A 22,499-nucleotide genomic window follows, 5' to 3' on the forward strand; every position below is an offset into this window, starting at 1 on the left:
CGATAGCACGGCTGGGAGCGCAGTCTTTGTAGCCCCTTTTTCCACCGCTCGATAATGTCAACCCAGTGTTTTTCTCGTCAGCGGGCCTGTTTGAAGCCGCCGTGTTATTTGGTGACATATTGAAAATGGAATTAAGATTTGAGAGGGAAGTTTAACGCGGTCTGTCATCTTATCATTCCATGCGGTCAATGCGAGCGTGGGACCCTGCTCCAACAGTTTGGTGTGCAGCGTCCCTCCAGAAAATAGCTGTGGAGCTGTTGACATAATATCAATCCAAAAAAAAAAATGGAAGAAATGGGAGTGGAAGTGGGAGGTGAGTTGTCTGCAGACTGCTTTCCAGCAGCAGCCACACAGATAAGGAGTAATTACCTTCCCCAGAAATCACTAGAAACCCTGCCTGTCCTTCATTTGTTTGTCTCCAAGAAAGTTTCTTCAATATAGAAACCGGCGCCGCCATCGTTTACAAGCGAAAGCACCCAGTTAGCAGAATTCAATGCGGTTCGATGGCGGCACCTGAGCCATCGCTCACGTCTTTCAGACCAGTCGAAGCTAATGGCTTCGCTGCCGGGCGATGTTACAGCCACCGGTCACACAAGGCTAGTTACTTTTTATAGATATTTAAAATGTCAGAGAGCGCCTTTCAACCCGCTAACAGCGACTGGAAAGGAACCCTCAGAGTGACGTAACACGCTCGGGCACATTTTCCACCAGAGGAATAGCTGATCCCGACGCCTGGCTCTCCCAGGAAACCGGCCTCTCTTGTTGTCATATTTTGTCATGTTTTGTAACGGAGCCGGGCTTTTTCATGCCGTCCACCTCCCCCCACGGCCACGGCCGCTACCATCAGGGCCGGACTATGCCATGTCGTGACATGGGAACCCTTATAAACGTGTTAAGAGCCGGAGGCATTAGCATTTTGGACGTGGCTGAATAGGGGCATTTGTTCCTCTTCCTGTGCCTCCCTGAAAGACTCTATTAAAGGGAGGTTTAGGAATTGCTCTGTTTTGGACGGAGTGAAGTTGGGACGGCAGTGAAGGAGAACTTTTGACAGCCGATTTTCCTCAAAAACATATCCTTCTTTAGTCTGTTTTTATGCAGAATGATAATTATCTGTATGTGGAGATCATTTTAAGACAAGTGAACATTTTGGAAAAAGATCGAGCCCCAGCATCACACAGCTTGAACCACATTTGCCCCGCAGTCTTTTACACGGCACATGCTTCATCTCACAAAAATGTACAATATTTGGTCAGATGTTCAAACATTGAAAGATGCTTTGGATGCTGCTTTGAAGTCATAAATAAAAATTAAGATTTCTTCTTTAAACCAAGTCTGTCATATCATGACTCTAAAGCGAGAGTGTCAATTCCATTTTACTTTGATCTCTATATGATATAAAAAAAATAGCTAAAACTTTTTTCTTTGATTTCATGCAGCAGAGTATTAATATATCATTAGGGAAATCACATTCAATAAACTATCACATGAAAAATCAATATTTGACTAAATGAACAGCATTTTGAACAATATTCTCCCTCAGTTCACCATGTGCTTTATATCTCACAGTGGATTATTATTACACTATTCATATCTTCAAAAGCAGAGAAACATATGAGCACATGTCACTGGAACTCAAAAATATAAAAGCCTGGTTCATACTATGACCAGAACAACGTAAATTCCAGTAATGATCAGTAACATAGCGAATTTCTACATCTGTGAAGTGATCCTGGTCACCTGAACTGACTCGAGACGTAATAGTATTACTTTATTTATTTTATTTGATCTCCAATTTAATGATTTTAGGTGAAAACAGAAAACGTTTGCTGCATTTTGGATACCTGTTCACAACACAGTGGTACTCGCTCACTGAAAGCACAGCCTTTAGAAAACTGCTTCAACAGCATTGATTTTTTTTTTAAAGCGATGTATGTAGATGACCTACAGGATAATGTTGAAGCACACTGCAGTGTAGCCATCGAAGGGCTGCACTGTTGCTATCAAACTTACTTTTCTTTATCAAATCTGCATCACGCAGTGAAGTAGTTCATAAACATGAAGCCGCTGAAATCAGTAGAAAACCTTTAAACAACCTTGAGTAGGAAAAAAGATAAAGTTTAAAAGCAGCAGCTTTTTCCAATCTCTCCATGATACATAACTCCCTCTTTGACCCCCTGCTGTGAAGTGGATGACCGTATTATTTATCAGTGTCCGTGTTTAATCTCCTTATTGGAAAACTTGTATAAATTCCATCCCGGTCGAACACAACTGTTCCCAAACTGAGAGTATCGATGGTTCGGCAGCCGTCAGCTCAGAGGGAAGCCCGCTCTATCTAGTTCACTCGTGTTTTGATCAATGCCGCTTTTCAATAACCTGGTTTTTGGATTAGCAGCTGAGCTCCCGGCCCACCAGTGATAGGGAATCAAAGCCGTGTGCCGAGAGGTGTGCGCGCACGTGACGGAGAAGCAGAATACCAACTATTGTTCATCAGCGGGGCCAGCTGAGGGGCCATGCATTATGGATGAGGGTCCCTCGCGTTACGCGCAAACTGTTGAAGGTTCGGAGATGAAAGCTGGTCTGACAGACTGCGACGAGGGTCGGCCTCGTGCCGACCACGGAAACCCGCTGTGACCGCAGCGTGACACCAAGCACAGGATCAATCAGAGCCTTCGTTAATGGAGCCCGCGGCGGAGAAGATTCTTGTTGGGCTTTTTTTTTTTTAACCAGCTTCCTGAAGAGAATGACGGCGGAATCCTTTAAGCTCTTGACAAGATCTGTAGTTACGTGAAGAAAAGACAGCGTGCCATTTGAAGTGTAAATATGAACTTTCCATAAATGTTAAAGCCAATTGGTTGATTCTGTTCCGTCGTACAGACAGGAAAGGTCGTGACCGAGGCGCAGTCCGCTCGCTATGACGGACTGGCTAACCAACTTCTACAACAAACGATATTTTCCAGACATTTTTTTTTTGACATTTTGTATATTTTCAGTGGTTCTTATTACATAAACAAACACCCCACACTAATGGCTCATTTCTGCCATTTCCATGTAAATGGACGCTGCTTTCAAAACGTTGCTGTGTAAAACAAAACTCTTCTGAATGGAAAGTACAAAAGTTATGCCATTTTATCTGAAATGCAGTCATGTAAATAGGACTTAAATCATTGCTTTGAAGTCCTTTTTGTCTCTTTTGTGGACCACTTCTCACACGTGTGAGGCTAATTCCCCTTTCGTTGTAGCCACTTACAGCCTGTTTCTGTTCATTTGATGTCTTTCTGGTCTTTGTGTGTCTTGTTGTTGTCTTTTTTTTTTATTTCAAGAACAGTGTTAGTGTTTTTTAATGTGCCTCCTACTGATGTATTTGTGTCTTTTGGGGTTTTTTGGTGGACATTTTCCATCGCTTTGTAGTCTTTTGGTGTCACTTCGAGGCCCTCTGACCTTGTGGGCCTCTGGGCCTGTGCCCAGTCGTTTTGTTCAGTAATCCCTCCATGTTTGTATAATTAAACTCCCTTGGACAATTATCTGTCGCCTTCTGCCATCAAGCCAAATCCTATGTTTTTTTGCATTTTTATTTCCACTGTGGATATGACTAAAGAGATTACACTTATTGGTCGGGAATCAAATGAATATGATTAAAAACCCAAAAAATCAGCGCCAGGCTGATCGTGTCGACAGATATTGGCTGAACAAAGACAGACTGGTATGAGAGAAAGCAGAGCAGCGTATCACAGATAAGAGCACTGAGAATATGTTGACTGTTCAGCTGTTAAACCTTCCGTTTTGGCCGTTTTCTGCTGGGTTATGTAAAAAGAAATCGGCTGATTAACTGTCCTGAAAATGTTTTTCTCCTGGAGAACTGGACTCAGAAGCCCGGCTTTGGGCAGCGTCCAACATGAGGGGGTGTCCCCCAGCCCCCGGCCCAAATGGGGAATTGATTTCACACGATATGAGTATTGATCGTCATCGGGTAGAGACACCGCTCGGCCACCGAGCTAATCAGAATGTGCCCCAGTTCCCTCGCTGGATTTAGAAGTCACAGTTATAAATGGCAAACTATCTGATGTGAAATCCTGGTAAGTCCCACATCACCTGCGTGCTTCTCATTTAGCGACGGCCACAAACATACCAGAGTACAAGAAAGAAATAAAAAAACAGCGCCCACAGCGTGACATCGATTAAGCCCTTTCTGTAGCAGGGACAACAGGGAAGTGTACTGATTCAATTCCATCTATGATACAGTGAATTTGCTCTCTCTGGGGTGCACACAGTTGAATTACTGTGAAAGCTTATTGATCTGTAAAGTGTACATTTGGAGGAGGAGGGGACAATTGTGCTTAAAACCACAGGCCGGGCCTTGCAGATGGACTGCGGGCTCTAAAGAGCTCATTTGGACGTCTGAAAATCCATACCGCCACCGCAAGACCGCCAGAGTCCGAGGGGAGGGGGGGAGGGCGGTCCTCTGCGCTCGCCTTTGCATGTAATTGGAAAAAGATGGCGGCGCAAAGCTCCTCGCCGTGACCAAAACCATAAACACACTTGACAAATGCGCCTTGTCACGACCCTGTATCGATTCTCAAATATTGCGTTTAACACTTTCCCGCGGAAAGTGCATGATAAATCTTCGTTCCGCTGGAATATGCGTGGAGGTTTTTAAATCAACGCTTCCCGTGTACAGCCGCTCATTTGGGCCATTTGAAATCCTCAAACACAATTAAGAGTCTTGGGGACAGCGCATCCAGAGGACATCCATTCTACCAACCCATCCCCCAGTTCAACACTACCACCACTGTGCTGCCCCCTCTCCACCCCCCCCTCCACCCCCCCACCCCTCCACTTGCTTCTCAATATTGAAACAAGCAAACAACGACATCTTTTCCAGCCTTTTAAATGAAGATAAATGAGGACAATTAGCCTCCTTTGATGATCTGAAAGTGGCTGGAACAGACAGCCAGTGTACTCATGGTGGCTGTTGGCTTTCAAGGTTTCTCGGTCTTGTGTCTTGCTTTAAAAGCGGGCTCTGAATTAATTCATGTGTTCACACCATCAGGTCTCAGATGAGCCCTCTGGAAGTGCCGAGGCAGCAGAACGGGGATGGCCATTAGTGTCCACAGCGGCGCGGCTCTAATGATGATGGCTGTGGACTTGCTGCGCTCTGCATTCTGGTGCTTCAGAGCTGCGTTCAGACGTGGCAGGACTCTCCTCCGGCGTGCTGGTGTTCAGGTTGTGCCCGTGGTGCACGCACCGGGTCAAGACGGGGACCGGATGGCTCCTTAAAAGCCCCCCTCACTTTGATGTGCATGTAGCTTTTTCATCAAATCTGTTTTTTTTCTCTCATGCGTTCAGATGCAATTTGCAGCTTTCCTTTCGAAAATGCAGAAGTACAGTGAGGGAAATAAAAAGCATTGCACTTCAGGAACAGCCCCCACATCAGCCTTCGACTCAGGTGCTGTTTTACTGACAGTGACGGAGAACGAAGGCTCTGCCATCAGTTTAACTGCCCCCTCCACCCACCCCCTGCTTTAACATAGCAGCAGGAAACTGGAGACGTGCGGTCTTATAAATCAGCCGCTGTGGGAGGAGGGTGGGAAAAAAAGCATTTTTTCAGCCATTTTCACCATTTATTGAGCAAAACAAATCCCCCCTGGTTTCTTTTGAAGCCCTTTGTGGGGTCTGAGTGTCGTGATGCAAGCCCCCACCTGGAGACTTGCTCACGGTTGGCTTGATCAGTATTGGGCTCCACCATTTCACATTTGACACACACACACACACATAAAAACGAAGAAACAGACAGACGTGACTCCACTGGCAATACACACACTGGCAATAACAGTATGCTCCTGCAGCTACATCCACTGTGATTCACCGCGCAGCCAGTCTTCACACAGACGATGAATACCCATTACTCACAGCACACATCCTGTGTTTTTCCATCTCTCTCGGGCGGAGAGGATGTGGTCACAGAACGATCGGGTAGAGTTCAGGCCTGCTAAATTAGTTTAGCCTTATTTTCTGACTAATTTTTGTTCAGTCACAGCTGTTGTGCCATCTGTGGTACAGTACCACGTTGAGAATTAGATTACAGCCATGATTAGTGTGAGCGCTTTACAGACAAATATTGTGAAACCAGTCATTAAGCGAGCTGAAATTAGAAGGGGAACCGTTCTACATTTCTATATTTCACTGCTGTTACGCATGTAAATGTGGGTTGATGTCGAATATGGCCTGAGAGTTAATTTAATTTTTGAGAGGACATCTGCTTTGGACAACAAATTCTTGAAGGCAACTTTGATAATACAAATCACAAGACTCTGTTCCTTTGATTGGCTAACTGTAGTCACAAATCAATCTTTCAAATCTCACACCTTGAATGTAGGGCAGCAACTTCGACTAACCCATCAATTACGTTTTCTATGGGTGGATCAGTCACGATTATCTTAATTTCCAAGCACATTCTCTGAGGTGATAAGGTTAGGGTCAGTTGTTTTAGTTGCAAAGGCATGTTTTCAGCTGTCTTCCTCCACTTCCTTGTGTGTTGGCTGCAGCAAGCGGGGAAAAGACTCACTGCGTATTTCTTGACTAATCGCTGCAGTCCTACTTAAATGTATGAATGGTTCTGCTCCTCTTTCATGTCAAACACTTTATCGCTTTAAGAGTTCCTTGAAAATGAACTTAATATCATTATAACACACAACATCACCGTCGCTGGGAAATGCTGAGGCAGGTGTCAAATTACACCCTCCTAATGTCCTAAATGGGCAGGTTCTCCTGTCCGAAATGAGCACGTCTGTGAAATCTGACCGCTCAAAAGGAAGAAGGCTTTCGGGGAGTGCTGACTGTTAAAGAAAGAATAAAATCATTTGTTTCAATCAGAGGAAGAACTGAGGGAGCCGCAGAGCTCCGGGACAAGATAAGTGAGGATTATATTCAACTGTAAATCATGAAAAGCTTCTGTTTGAGTTTCACACCCCTGAAAATGACCACCTTAGGTTCTCTTCAAGAGGAAGACGTTGAGCAAATGAGATCTGCAACAAGTCTGAGTGGCACCAGAGAGATATATGAATAATGCATTTTAGCAGTAAGATATTAATGTTGTCAGCATCGATGCTCTCCTTTACATCCCTGTGATGCAGTAGATCAAATAAAATAGAGCCAGCAGTGATTACCAGAGAGTCGTCCTCTCTCCACTGTGATGCTAACACGCCGCTGTCGACTTAGCAGCAGAGCTCCAGCCTCTCTTTGTGGAGCTAAGACACGCTCCCACACACACTGGAGGAGACTCATTGTTTTTACCCCACTCTGTTTGAATAGTTCCTTACGCTCTGGTTGTGCAGTGAATGAGAGGACAGATGGAGTTTGCTTCATGACTGAGATAGCTGAACCAATCCCAGGGAGGAGCAGCTCTGGTCCAAACAAGAGTTGAGAAATGAGGTTTGGGTTGAACGGGGGAGAAAAGACCATCCCGTGCTGCAGAAATCTGCATGAAGGGTCTTTGAGAGCCAGAAAGCTATGTCGGCGCTCACGGGAGGAGGAATGCAGCCTGTTCTCTTATGAAAAGGGGGAAGAGGCTGCCAGTGGACTGCCCTTCATGCAAAAGGCACAATACACAGGGTTAATAGCAGCACTTCTGGCACACTTTCGACCTCAGTTGAAGCCCCCCATCTCACTGCAGGTGGTGGAGGGAAAAGGAGTTCAAGTTTTAAAGAGGTCTGGGTGAGTTAGTAATGACGCGGAACAACAGAGGAAGACCTGCCCGCAACCTTCAGACTCTCCACACCTCTTCCACTGGTGAACCACAGGAAGAGGCCCGGCCATCTGTAACTCAGGTCTGGCTGCAAACGGGAGAACTGGGGCTGCTCATTGCTCAGGGATGTGATCCAAATGCTTTAACAGCAGGTTGGTTTCATGGTACAGCCAAGCCGAGGGGGCCCAACGCAGCACCGGATCAACAATGAGGCCGGAATACGCACCCTGGGGGAATCAGACCTGTCGGCTGACTTACATGAAGGCGTGTTGGGCCGTGATTCACACTCCGCACGTGGGGCACAAACTGTGGCTCAGCTGGGGCGAGTAGCTCTGAAGAGCAGGGATTACTGAGGTGTAAAATGGCTTGAAAAAAGCAGGAGGTGTGTAGATGCTGTCCGTAGGGGAGACACACGTGAATTCATCAGCTGTCAGAAACCAGACAGACCTCAAGGCTAATGTTGTCAATTATACCCGCTTTCTGCGGAGACGTCAACGAACATCCCGTGTCAAACTGTCACCCCTGAATTATCATGACCCCCCACAGAGCTGGCAGCCTCCAGTTCCAACTATTTTATATTTGGTGCATGAATCCAAAAGGTGATATAAAGTCGACCCAAAAGCGATTAATTAGTAAATGTATTTTAGCTGAAAGCAGAAATAAAACCAGTGTTTAGTGACTGTGGAGCTGAAAGGGAAAAAAAAATCTGATGTAGCACAGAAATCATTGTTCAACAGAGTGTCGAGAATAACAAAACTCAATCCGAAAATTTAACAAATTCCTGAGAGGACATTTTCAACTTTCTTTATTTCTAATCTGCAATGTGAAGAAAAAACTTTTTTCTCTGCTACAATTAATTCATGAGAAAAGCCACCACGCACGAGTGACTTTGAGTTTATCTGCTGTTTTAGGACGACATTTTCTGAAACACGAGTGGTCCGCAGCTGGTGAGCAGCGACGGCGCACTATGAAAGAAAGTTAAGGCCCGCGATTTCACTGAATAATAATCCCGCCCCGGTTATCGTACTTCTGGCAGATGCGAGAGAATTAGAGGCAAAGCCGTCCACCAAACTCTGTCGCTCTCTCCAGAAAATAAATCACGGCGGCATGAAGTCAATTTAAATGCAAATGTCAGTGTTTAAGACAAGACCACTAACTGGCTGCAGTGCTGGGTTCCCGAGTTCCAAAGGTGAATGGTACCACTGAGGATCACCAGGATCTCTGTAACTCAAAAAGACGAGGCGCCTCCTGTGGTTTGAGATACTGCCGGGGTCAGCAGAAAGCCACGGAGAAATGAGCATCCACTTAAAGTAACACACAGAAAAACAAAAAAACTGTCATATGAAGACGGCTGGGAGCATTTTCTGGCCAAAGCCAAGGATATCAAAGTCGGATCACCTTCATTGATCTGTTTTTGTTTTTCAAAGCCACTGATTTGAGCCTTTAAGCCAATTCCAATTGGCAGAGCACTCAGACTAAGATGGTGCATTTGTTTTGCTCTTAGACAGACCTTAGTGATCTTATTAGAGTGAAAAACAAAAAATTAAATGTGGCCACAGACTGATGTCTTAAGTGAAACTAAGCTAATCATGCTTTTAATTCCGTTGGCAAAATTCCTTTTCTGCATTTACCCATCCTATTTCAAGGTTGCAGTGTTCAGTTAAATTAATGTGCTCCTGGGGAGCTGATGAGGGTCGGGCAAAGGAGAAGGTGGAGAGGAAACGGGAAGAAACCTGCAGGACCAGACTTGGAGGAGGAGACTGCCTTTTTTGTGATTAGTTTTGTTATTTATTTTTCAAACAAGCACAGGAAGACAGTCCAAACTAGTATACAAGACAAAGGAGAGTGTGTATACATTGAAATACATATACATACAGACATACACATTGATATGTGTGTGTATATATATATATATATATATATATATATATATATATATATATATATATATATATATATATATATATACATATAGTTCCCCCACTTAGTGTAATATCTCCAAACCTGGTTGGTCAGTCTGTTAGGGAGATCCTTGTGTGATGCCACAATGCCGAGCTGTGAGAACCAAACCCTAACTTGTGATAAGGTTGTCATCTTCCACGCTGACACTGTTTCCGTCCCAGCATGAGGGACGTCTGCACCCACTCAGCCTCCTCGAGACAGTTTTTAAAGGCAGGAGACCAGAAATGGTTCTTTTCTATTCTCAGTTTGGGATTCAACCAACCACTTGCAGACAGGACTTGATTCTGATTGAAAGTGCCTGGAGAAGGTCATTAATTTTGGGTGTAGCCTTACCCCGTGTTGAGAGGAAAAGGGGGATCCAACGGGGAAAATCTACTTAGAGTTAGTGTAACAAAGGGTCAGTGTTGATTTTAGCTAGGTCTGCTAGCCTTGAAGGAATAATGACGCCCAAGTATTTAATGCCATGAGTGGGCCAGGATTTCCCCAAAGGAACATGCTGCTGGATGGGGGAGTGTCTGACTTGACCAGTTGACTTTGCAACCCGATAGCTGACAGAAAGTGTCTTAACACTTCCGCAGTGCAGGAAGGGAGTGCTCTGGTTTGGAACACAAGGATATCACGTGCATATAACTCAAGCTTGTGGACAGATTGACCAATTAGTATGCCTGTAATCATTTGGTCCAGTGGTAAAGCTATTGCCAGGAGTTCCAGGGCCAAAGAAATTTGACCTCAGGAAACTTCATCACCCTGTTTGGTCCCCTTCCCCATTCAGCTGTACTTTTTGAAGACCCAGGAAACACATTCTGCTTGGAGTTTGGAAGTGAAGGAGAATCTTCACTTTTTTAGTGTTTTTTTTTTTTTCCCCCTCAGGATTAAGACTGTCTTCCTGGTTCTTTGAGCTGCCTTCCATCCTGGATGGGGGCTTCACCTCTGGCTGGATCAGACAAACTCGGCAGTTTATTCTCAGAGCAGAACTGTTTGCATTGGTGTTGCAGAAGATGTTGGACTTGATTTCAACACTAAAACCTGATGGAGATCGGACAAGTTCATCCCGGCTGTCACCTCTCGATTTGTATCTTGATGGCAATTTCCAGATGTTTTTGTTTGTATCTATTGCTGGGTCATGATTCCCCAGGACAGTGAAGATATTTCCCAGAGTCCAATATACTCTTCCTTCACTAACTTTGTTGTTGAGCTCCTGAACAATGACCAAAATATTTGAGGTAATAACTGATGGCTCTCTCAAGGTCCTGCAGCAGTGTGTCGGTGTTGCCTCGGCTGTAAAGCAAGTGAGCCTCCATTGCATCTTTCAACAGAAGCCTGATCAGCAGCAGCATATTTTTATAATGAAATGTTGCTGTTTTAAATTTTGCCAAGGTTGCAATGCAAACTTGTCCGCAAATGTTTTCGTGCATCCTCTAACGAACAGAAATGTCCCTTGGAGTTCCCTCCTCGGCTTCCTCCAGGTAGCGACGGAGAAGTTCCAAAACATGAACGACTGGACTCTCCCTCCAGTTCGTCGTCAGTAATCAGCGATCATTAGACACAGGTGACCCCCTCCTCTCTCTCGCTGCCTTCTCCAACCAGCTCCCCAACGTCTCCCCTGCCTCTGAGCTTGACCACGCCCCACCACCACAGTTACTTTACAAGTCAATGTATTAGTTACATTCAGCTGCTGACGACACCCCTCCACCCGACCGCAATCATAAAAAAAGACTACCAGTTTTGCAAATGCGCCTTCATTTTTAACAGTAACCGGCAACACTGCTGACAGAAAACATAATATCCTCACAAAAAAAGTTCTCCAAACAGACAGCAATATTTCATTGTAGTTCCTGGAGTTTTATTTATATGTGTTGAGATCTAGTAATCTCTGCTCACTGAGGGCAGATTCAGGAATAGTTCCTAAATGTATTTCATCACAATTTATGGGCAATTTTAAGTGTTTTAAACATATTACAAACTGCACTATAACATTCCCCTTACAGCAATTTGTCATGTAGAACACAAGTTCGAACCCAGATAAAAGGCTTCCTACACAGACGATTGTAGGCAAACAAGCCAAAAGATCTAATTACTGAGCTGCAGGGCACTATTTTTATCTACGGAGCATTTGCGCCTGTGAATATCAACAAGATTAATCGGAAACAAACATCTGTTTCCTTCCAGAAGTATCTGCAATACCACACCATGATAAATTAGCATGTGGCTGTGAATCATTTATTGCCTCCTGTGACAGAACAATGTCGTCATAATTTCTATCATGGGTTGTGCATTTTGTTAAGTTTGCTGGATGTTCGGTAGTTTTCTTACTCCTGGTCTTTGTTCTTTGCCGGGGAAAAAAAAAATAGTTCACACAATACTCAGTGCATAAAAATACAGTCTTCTCCCTCCTGGGATCAGGGCTGATAGAAAAGACCCTCCAGCTGTATTTCTGCAAAGGAGCAAAGCATGAATGCTATTTCAAGAAAAGCCTTGAAAGCATTGTGTGAAGAGTCACGGCTGTGGAAATCGTGATCTATTTGCTTACATCTGCAAGCTTACTTGAAAGGGGTGAGCAAAGTTCCATCAGTCATGAAACCTACTCCAGTAAATTTTTTAAATCAAGCAGCGGTGTAGTGTCAATTCAAGCTTCTACGATACAGTGCCTCTGTCCCGTTTCCCCAATGAGAAATAATTCAAATGAGAGTGGATGCTTATCTGGTTGGCATTTCTTAATGAGCACTACACTCTTGCAGTTAGTCTGCATAACACTGATTAGCTAATGCAATTTAGCAGTATTTATCCCTACCACTGCCTCCTAAATGAGTCCATTTGTGACTAAAATGTTTAGTCATTTGGCACTGAGCTATTTTATTTAAGCCTCAGCATCCTAATAGTTCTACCTAGAAGCGAGTCATCCCTGGGTACTCATTACAAGTCTGCTGTAAACCTCCGAAAATGTTACAAGGTGAGATTGTTTGCAGCCCGATATAAGGGCTGTAAAAGAGGTGCTAGCTTTGACCCAAAAATGTCGGCGCTGTAAAAATAATGAGGTCAAAGAGGTCTGCAGTTCATAGCTGGTGGTCGGTGGGTCGCGCTTCTAAGAAATGAAAGATCACAGTTCCCCTGAGCTGATGAATTAATTTGGATTGGTACCAGCTTGGCAAGCTTCTTTTCCTCAACATTTGCTCTGTCTGTGGGTGAGTACCTGAAGAAATAGACGTGCTGCGAGCAGACTCCTTGTGAAAGACCCCTGAAGGACAACCCCATGGACTTTGTTGAACAATCACAACTTTGAAAAAACTGATTGGAAAAAAAAATCTTCACTATGATGAAGGCACTTAAAGGTAAATGGATTTCACTTATATAGCACTTCACCATGTGAGTGCTCCCCAAAGTGCTGTACACTGTTAATCACGTTCACCCATTCACACACCAGTGGAGATGGCTGCGATATGCAAGGTGTTTAATCCATCCATTGGAAGCAATCTGGAGTTCAGTGTCTTGCTCGAGGACGCTTCAGAACCTTCTGATTAAGAGATGACCGCTCTACCATCCGAGCCACAGCCATCAAAAAGCAGAACAACGCTACGCGCTCATCATATTCGTTAATGTCGTAATGCTATTAGGAGGAAACTATTGGATCAGTCTCTATCATCGAGCAAACCGTAATGACTTTCTGTGGACAAATGGATCAATTCAAACCATGCAGGAAGTAAACCGGAATTAAACTTTTTGCTAGCCCGCTTAGCAAATTGACCACTCGTTCCAACCTCTTTGTTTTCACCGTTCCAATCATGCTTGATCTGCTCTCTAATCTCCTCTCTGGTGCTGCCGTGCTTGACTCCGAGCCTCAGCGAGAGCCAGTAAACAGGCTCTTAATATGCGGAGTGGACACCGGACTTGCATGTTCGCAGCGAATCAACATAGCATGGGGCTGCAACTGGCTCGAGGGGGGAGAGGAGGGGAGGGGCTCCCAGACGTACACTTACAGTACCCAGTGGAGCCCGACACCATGTAATGAGGTCCCCTGGGAAGGCTGTGGACATACAGCGCTGCTGCCCTGTACGACAGCCTCCGTCATAGACACCTGCCCAAACAGACTCCTACGCCATTTAGGGGCTAAATTATCTCCTGCAAATGATCAAGTGCAGATTTTTGACAGTGATTTGCATGCAAATGCATTCCCAGTGAGGAAAAAAAAACAGACCCTCTATTACCCGCTGACTCTCTAATTGTCACGGGGCTTTACAAGAGTGAACTGTCTGACCTTAATTTGCCTTTTGGGTGTAAATACCAACACAATGCTGTTTTAGAATTCCTCACAGGCATTCCCCATATGAGCAGCTTAGCTCAATGAATGGCAGATGTTTGCCTGTCAGTTCAAACCTTTTGACAGAGATTAATGACTCGACACAACTGGATGGACTGCCCACTGAGTTTTACACAGGCATTCACCCTGAGCACTGGACTGTCCTAATGCAGACAGTCATATGTTCCTTTAAAGATTTCTGGCAGGACTTATCAAACAATATACTGAAAGCATAAATAATAGGTGCGACCGTTACCTAATTAAAAGCAAAAAATGGCTAAATAGTTCAGTTCAATGAAATTCAGTGCTATAAATAAAGAAAAAATGCAAAGGTATGTACATTTCTGACCTTAATATGACATCAAGTTTTTCCTTGTTGAAAGTGTGTAACAAGGCAGCTGTTTTGCTTCCCTTCAATCACCATGTTTCCACCACAAACATGCAACTGAGGACTCCAGAGAGTCTTTCTTTCCCAATAGTGTGCTACAAAATGACTATACGAGTAGATAATAATCTGTCAAATAAATGTACACCCATCTTCATTACATGCTGTGTTAGAAGGCACGCAGAGTACAATCAGTGAAAATGATCAAAATCTGTTGCTAGATATTTGTTAAGTAGAGAAAGTCTGTTTATTCTGTATTTTTCACTCAGTGCTTTTTATGTCCTACTGTGCTGAGATTTGGGGAAATGTGTGTAGAACTCATGTAGATTCAATAATCAAACAGCAGAAAAACGAAACCAGATTAATAAGTAATACGACTTATTTTATTCCTGCAAATCTGTTATACAGTACCGCATTATAAAATTTGCTGTTTTACTTCCCTTCAGAAGTCAAAAAAAATGTTTTTGTGTTTGAGTTTATCTGAAAAATAAATTCCAGATCGGATCAATGACATCTTCATGTAACCTGTTTCTCATGTAGCTCAGGATTGAGATTCCTCACTCAAACAGGAACATCGAGAAACAAGAACCTGCCAATGCCTTTCCTGCAATGTACAACAGCGCTTTTCCACAGATAATAAATAACTGATGTGGCGTTTCCTTCATGGTTGCTGGATTGTCCTGCTTTCATCTCCAGTCTTCGTTGAACCGTTTCCTCTGTTTGCTCCTACATCTTTAGTGCTCATTAGCAAATGTTAACATGCTAATGCAACAGAGCGGGACATAAGAGGTGGTAAACCAGCATGGTGGCATTGTCACTATTGAACTCAAAGACTGGTAGTGGCTTAATGCACCCTCAAAGAACCACAGGCTTGGTTGTTAATGCTAAGAAGCCTTTCTTCATTCTCAGAAAACCCACAAAAAGAGACTGCAATCAAAAATTACAAAGGTAATGAGGTATTTTAGTTTATTTGGTTGCATTCAATTTTTGACTGCTCTGTCATTTTTGGGCGTCGAGCAGTGAATTATTTGTACATCCCACAGTATTCACTTGTTCAAACTCTGTTGGAGGAAACCATAAAATTTCACGCTGAAATAATTAGAATTAGCATCATTTTGTGGAGTCTAAATGCCAAACATTTGCTGCTTCGTGTCTCTGAAAACAATGATCTGCTGCTGTGTTTTGAATGACTGTGAACTGAGTCTTTTTGGGGGGAATTTGGCATGTGGGAGACTGGGACGAGCAATTCCAACAAATTGACTGGCAAAACAGAGCAAGCCGATCGCAGCACCGCAGTCTATGGGAGGGGGGGCTTGATTTCCGTCCTGGCACGTCCTCTCCGTGTCCCCTGCCTGTCAAAAGTGTCCTCCCTCATCCTTGGCGCCCTTCACTTTCATGTCCCAAGGGTCCTCCTGCAACCTTATCCCGGCGGCCTCGCACAATACCCTTCATGGGACACAAAGCCAGTGATACCAAGGCTTCTCCGCTCCATTCTCTGCATTTGTCACTTTTATTCCGACGCTCTTTGTTCGTTTTACCTCTGTATGCATGAGTTATCCCAAATTGAGCCAGCAATTGAAATGGAAATCGTCCCTGTGTCCCGGCGACTTGAGGGTAATAACTTCTTACTCTTTGAGGCATATCTGTCGTGTTTGTTGTTCCTCGGAGGATCTTACGGCTGTGCTGGCCTTTTCACCTGGGTTTTTAGCATAAACATCGAATTTGGAGGATATTCGCTCCCGTGATTCAGCAGTGGCGGTAGAAATCGGAGCGGGGAAAATGCGATTAGAACACGAGTTCGACGCGAGCGGCGGGATTAGAGTCCCGCTCATAAAACACTCCCTTATTGGCTCTCGTTATTGGTTATGGCTTTCATGTGCGTCAAATCTACACTGATTAATTAAACGTAAAAAATGACAATTCTAAAGCCAGATGAGGTGTAAAAATGCCAGACGTTATTGTCTTTGTGGCTGAATGTGGGAGAAGAGAGAACAATTCCCGTGGAAAGCGTGTTCTCAAACGGCCTGGAGGTAAGGGATAATGGCACAACAAGTGGAGGACACGCTCAGACACAACAATAACAAGACGCTCTTTATTTTCCTCCAGTGGTGACACAAAACGTTTTCCAGCTCTGTAAATGACAGCCAATTTCAGGATGTGTGGCCCAAACGTTGCTCAGACTGCCTCGGAGGAAGGACGATGATTCGTCGAGCTGCGCCTTCGGGCGTCGGTGCGAGGCTGTGGCGTGTTTCAGCCACTGACCTCCTCTTCCCCCCTGCTGGGAAAAGGCAGGACTGAGCACACCAGATAACGCCGACCCCACTGCGGGGTTTGTCCTCCAGTATTAGCTTTACTGATTAATCGTACGTGCGGCTCGACAAGCCATTGATCACTCTGTGTCGTCCCTGATGATGCAGCGGGATGTTTAATAAGAAATAAGCCTCGGTGCTGACGATCCGCTCCTGCACCCTTCATCAGAGGTCACATGGGAGGAATCATTCCAAACGCTCTCGTAAGAACAAATTTAAAGAAAAAAAAAATGAAAATAAATATGCTCAATGCAAGAGAGGAGGCAGGTGGATGAATATTTCATGTATTTTCCACGCAGTGGTGGCTGGAAAGGCGCCTTTCCGACTGTCACCGGTGACAAACATGAAAGAGGAGGTGCTGCGGTCCGCTGCGACGCTGCAGCACTCTCAGCTCTGCCTGCAGCGCAGGGACCGTGAGGCGTCACTGTAATTGCTTGTAGTGCCGGAGCCTGAGCTGAACCTCAATTAGGCTGCCGGGGTGCGCTCGCTCGGCTCCACACACACCGTCTCTCCCTGCCCGCCGCTCGGCGAGCCCTTCTCAGCACATCTCAACACAACCGCCTGGTGGAGATCATACTGTCGATCCAGCTGATTGCAACTCCTCACCCACACTCCTGTTTTTTTTAAAATACATCACCGCTAATGTCAGATTCTAGACGGAGTGATAGCAGGATAACCTAAATGGACAATTAGCCTGATACAGCAATTCCCTCTTTCCCAGAAGCTGCTTTCTCTAATCTGCAATCACCATCTGATACTGCTGATTCCATCGGACAGGCTGCATTATAACCTGAAATTACATTCCTGATGGCGATAAGAGATGCACCCGCTGCAGACCGAGCACTGATAAGATGCCGGGAAGCATTTTAGAGTGGTTTAAATACAGGAATTAACAGGAAGAGCAGCTCACATAAAGGGTAATATCTGTACCAAGCCTATTACTATTATTTGAATTGAACGTATGGTTATCAATATCATCATAATGTTGTTAGGAAGAGCTGCAAATGCACAAAGCAATCATCTCACAGTCAATGAAGTGTATTCATCATTACAGAACTGTGTAAAGAACTATATATATTGATTTTTACAAGAGGAAAATGTCTATTTTCACAATGAAAACAATCTCAACATAATTTTCTGGTGCAAAATACAGTGAAAAGTCAAAAGAACTTCTAGAACTCTCACATTTTATCCCACTGGCTCATCCTGACCACACCTTATGAATAAACCAACTGTGAGAAATGTCTAAATTGCAGTCTAATGCCAGTGCTCACTGGCCTAAACCAAGCCAAAGCTGCATGCGACAGCGACGGTTTACCATTAGATCAAATGGAGAAACCAGAGTTTCCAGCCTCTGATGTCTGAGGCCCCGTGCCTTCAGCCACACTGTATCCCGACATGTACAGGTTTCACTCCAGCTCTGTAGCAGTAAACGCCAGGTGAACTCAGCCCGGCCCCAAAGAATGGCCCCTCTGTTTTCTCTCTCTTCCTCCCTCTTCCCCCACATCTCTCACGCTGCACTGGGGACAATACAGCCGGCACACCAAAAAAAAAAACCAGACGTTTGTGCTCCAAGGCAAACACACACCTGTAGCAACAGGTACAGACATCAAGCAACAGAAGAAGAAGAGAAAAAAAAAATCACAGCCTGCCTTTCTCTTTCACATCCTCAATGCACTTCCTGGTTCTTGAACACACCGCCAGTCTGCGGCGCCGGAGTGAAAAGATGAAAAAACAACACAGCAAGGTGGAAGCTTTTGCGGGTTTTTTCTTTTTCTATTTTTTTTTTTAATCATTCGCTCAATCTGCGTGCAGCCAGAGAAAGAGTGGCGGCGTACTGTGCGGAGCCTGATTGATGCGCGGGCAGGAGTTTGATGTGAACAGCGGCGGAGCGGTAATATGAGCAGACGTGTGTTGTAAACTCTCAGTCAGCTGAGTGCATGAGCCGCTGCTGAGAATGAGTCGGTCTGGATCCACAAAGGATGTTCTGTTCGCCGCGTTTTGTCATCTAAATGATTAAAAAGGAAGAGGGGGAGAAAAAAAACCGGCCCATGAAATGCGGCAGGTCGGAGCTGCATATTAAGTGGCTGACATGGACCTGCTGGGAGATGGTCGCCACTTTCGCTTGTCCAATTACTGGCTCTTGCTCAAATTGTTTGGTGAGAAGCATTCGACCTACTTCTGGACACAATGCACTACTGCCCTGAATACAGAGCGGCTGTGGGGACCACGTGTGATGACAAGTGCCATTAGGGGCCCTTGTCTCTGGCCTAGAAATTTAAATCGGCTTCTTACCTGACGCGCGATCATTCTGGCTCGCCAACGCCCGAGAAACCTGCGAGCTTTCTGGCACAGCCGGCTAGGACGGGCGGGGAAACGGCGTGAATGGGACGTGCAGCTCGGGATGATTAAAGTCACTAATGGCAGTGTGACCTTCACAAGGGCTTTGTGTTTAACGTCAAGCAGCAGCAGCAGCAGCAGCAGCAGCAGCAGCAGCAGCAGCAGCAGCAGCAGCAGCAGCAGCAGCAGCAGCAGCAGCAGCAGCAGCAGCAGCGGGCCCCGAATCACAAGTGGTGGATTGAGTGTTGCGAACAATCACTCAGTATCAATTAATCTTCTAATTATTTTCCACATAACTTGATTACTAGTTCAGTCTTTAAAATGTCAGTGAAAACCGACGGTGATTGAACTTGCTAATCCCAGCCTGACCTTCACAAGGTCTTTGTGCTTCACGTTATGAGGCTCCGGATGGATGTCTGCTGGTGTTCCTGAAGAACTGTGTGACTGAAGAGTCAGAAAAGCCTGTGATGCAGCAGGGAGTCTCAAGGTTTGTCCTCTGGGAGTCAGCATCCATCTGAAGAGTCATTTAATGCTTACATTTTCAATCATTTGTCTTTTCTTTGGTCTCTTGGAATAATAAACTGAACGACTTTTTCCTGTAGACATTTGTTTGGATGACAGAAGAAAAGTTATAATATGTTTCAATATTGATTCGTTTTTTGTATGAAACGCAAAGAAGACTTTGAAAGAATGAATGAACAGCAACAGATAAAGTCAATCCAGCATCAGCTCAGGTTTGAGGACGTGAGAGAGAAAGGTTCAGACAAAGATGAACGGGATGCTGGCTAAAGGTCTTAGCAGTCATGAATTATTATGATATTATAATACGATGCCGACTGATCAGGCAATAAAGCTGAATTTATATTCCGTGTACGGATCAGGGTCGTCCCCAACCACCGATGTGTCACGTGGAAGAGAACGGAGGAGGAAGTACACAGACGGCGATGGCTCTGATTGGTCAGCTCTACTACATCATGGGATGTGTTAAGAAACTCCACGGATGATAGTGGAGTCGCTGTAAAATGTATGAGTGAACAGAACAGCGTTCACGCTAAGAAAAATCCTTCTTGCATTTCCGTCCAAAGCACTTTGCACAACTCAGATAATCCGGACGAAGCCGTTCAGGAGGCTATCTAGTAGCTCTAAACTACCCAAAGTTAAAATTCACACTGGAAAGTTTCTCTTCCAAATTGCTCGTTATGACCAGAAAATAAATGCAGGCAGTGAGTTTCATGTCGTTTCATGAGTGATGCTTCAATGCCTCTACCGTTGTGACAGTAAACTGCTCTGTGGCTCAAACAAAAGACTCAACATGACCAAAGTCCTTAAATTGTGAAAAGAAAAACTAAAAAAAAAAAAAAACTATAATGAATAACCAAAGAAAATAATCAAACTAATACTTTTTAACTTTTTATCAAAGAATTTTAGCTTGAAAAGCCCCATTCCACCATCTGTCAATCAAGTTATGAACGCATGAGAAAATATCAGTATTCCCAAACCCTGACTGACAGAAATACTTGCCAGAAAAACCACAGTACAAACAATATCTGCCGAGCTAAGTGTGTTGGAAACCAGACAAGAAAAGCATCAAAAGGAATACAAATACCAAATTATGGGAAAAACATCTCTCTGCTTCCTGGGATTGTCTCAAAGGCATCGTCTGCACTGAGACAGCACAGAGGAAACACAACATTTGAATCCAACAGCAGCACTTCCACGCAGTGTGTGATCCATTTGCATACCTTGTAAATATTCATGGTGGGGGGGGGGCATTGTGTGAATCACGTGAGACATATAGCTGGTTAATGAATGCAACAAACACTGATCAATCCATGCCAGGTTATTAAAACTCTGGATAATGATCATCTGATTGGAGTATCACTGTAATGTGATTTTAATCACACACATTTAAGTCTCATCAGTCATTCTAATCTGACAGTATACATGTCGATTTACCTTTTTTTAGCCATTTTTATGTCGAAACAGAAGACTTTATGGATTATTTCTGCTTCCATGTGACTCAATGTGAGGAAATTGCACGTGCATCCCCTTTCCACCCAAAGCATGGACACACAGGCATTATTCCAACCAAACCCTCGCCTGAACATAAAGCATGTGTTTTATCAAAAGTGAATGACAGCATGAGGCTATTCAGCACAGTCAGATGACACAGTATGATTCACTTCTGCAGCTCAGTATTCAGAGGGGTGTGCAGGATGAGCTCAGCCCTGGTGCAAAAACGAGAGTGGGGTCTCCACACAGTGATCATGAGAAGAACATAAGTTATCTCCGATGGGCACTTATCCTCGAGCATCACCTCTGCCGCGCACTGGAGGCTATCACATGGCTGATTTAAAGGGTCTGCACATCTGTAGCAGCTCTCCTGCTTGTATCCCTCAAGCAATTCTGACTGCATCCCCCCCTGAAAAAAAATCCCACCCTTCCCGTTCATTTTGAACGCTCTTCCAGTCTTTACGCACCGTGCAGGTGCGTTTTACGCACCGCGCGTGTGCGTAAAAACCGCGCTTGTAGCCGCCTAACACCTCTGTAACAAGTGCAACATTGATTTTTCTTTTTTTCCAAATGAAAAGGAAAAATTTAAGATGAACTCACCACTCCGGTGCAACTCATGTCCAGACGGCCGCTCACAAACTTGATTTTTTTTTCCACACCGCTGGAGGAAAGACGCTCACGCTCAGCGCCGCTTCGGATCGCTGTTGGTCTCAACCAGAGCGCCTCCTCCTCCTCCTCCTCCTCCTCCTCCTCCTCCCTGGGATGCTACTCTCCCTCCTCCTCCTGCGCCTCTGTAAGGAAAAAAAAAGTAATAGCGGTTTCCTCCGCCTCCTCCACAAAGACGGGCTCAAAGAAAAGAAGGGACCCTATCGCAGTCAATAGGGTTTCGCCCCCATGGCAACGCGGGAAAACCGTGCGCAACTTCCCCAGCGCGGTGACCGGGTTAAAGCCCCCCGAAACACTGACAGACATTATTCCCAAGCCTCGGAGGGAGCGGGTTTTAATGGCAGGAGGCGGAGAGGATTGGAGGCAGTGAACTCCGCTGCTCAGAATAAAGCGCGTGAGTCAGGTGTGTTCCAAGTTCCCTCTCTGTGAGGCCACGAGTTCAGCAGCATGTAGTTATGTTTTAATGCATTGTCAGACGTCCTCTATTTAACGTTTATGTTCTCTCTAATGGTGATGGGAATTCTTTTGCAGAGTTGGATCATTTGGCTGGGCTCACTAAATAAGAGTCTTTTTTTTTTTTTTTTTTAATTCTAAAGTGGCTCTTCAGACTTTTGGTTCTTTTAAATCCGTGATTCCGAGGAAACACCAAGATGCTCTTGTTTAATGGGATTATAACACTATCTAGGCTAAATTCTGGAAGTGCATCTGGGTGCATTTGATCAAAAATGTGATCAAAAACAGTTATCACATGATGCTCAAGTCAGATATGGATAACTGGGGTATCAGATC

At 44.7% G+C, this 22,499-nt stretch overlaps 1 protein-coding gene across 3 annotated transcripts in view; it reads right to left on the bottom strand.

Annotated features, from left to right (window-relative positions):
• Positions 1 to 21,777, bottom strand: part of chl1b (cell adhesion molecule L1-like b) — an 86,275-nt gene extending 64,498 nt beyond the window's left edge. For 2 of the 3 annotated variants that reach the window (XM_030091108.1, XM_030091107.1), the window contains exon 1: positions 21,645 to 21,775. In XM_030091108.1, the coding sequence (XP_029946968.1) occupies positions 21,645 to 21,662 (18 nt within the window). In that variant the 5' untranslated portion in view covers positions 21,663 to 21,775. Of the gene's footprint in view, positions 1 to 21,644 lie in introns of all 3 variants that reach the window. The other variant, XM_030091109.1, reaches the window with a different exon arrangement.
• Positions 21,778 to 22,499: the final 722 nt, after the last annotated feature.

This window comes from Salarias fasciatus, chromosome 5 (assembly GCF_902148845.1).
Source record: "Salarias fasciatus chromosome 5, fSalaFa1.1, whole genome shotgun sequence".
NCBI classification, from domain to species: Eukaryota; Metazoa; Chordata; class Actinopteri; order Blenniiformes; family Blenniidae; genus Salarias; species Salarias fasciatus.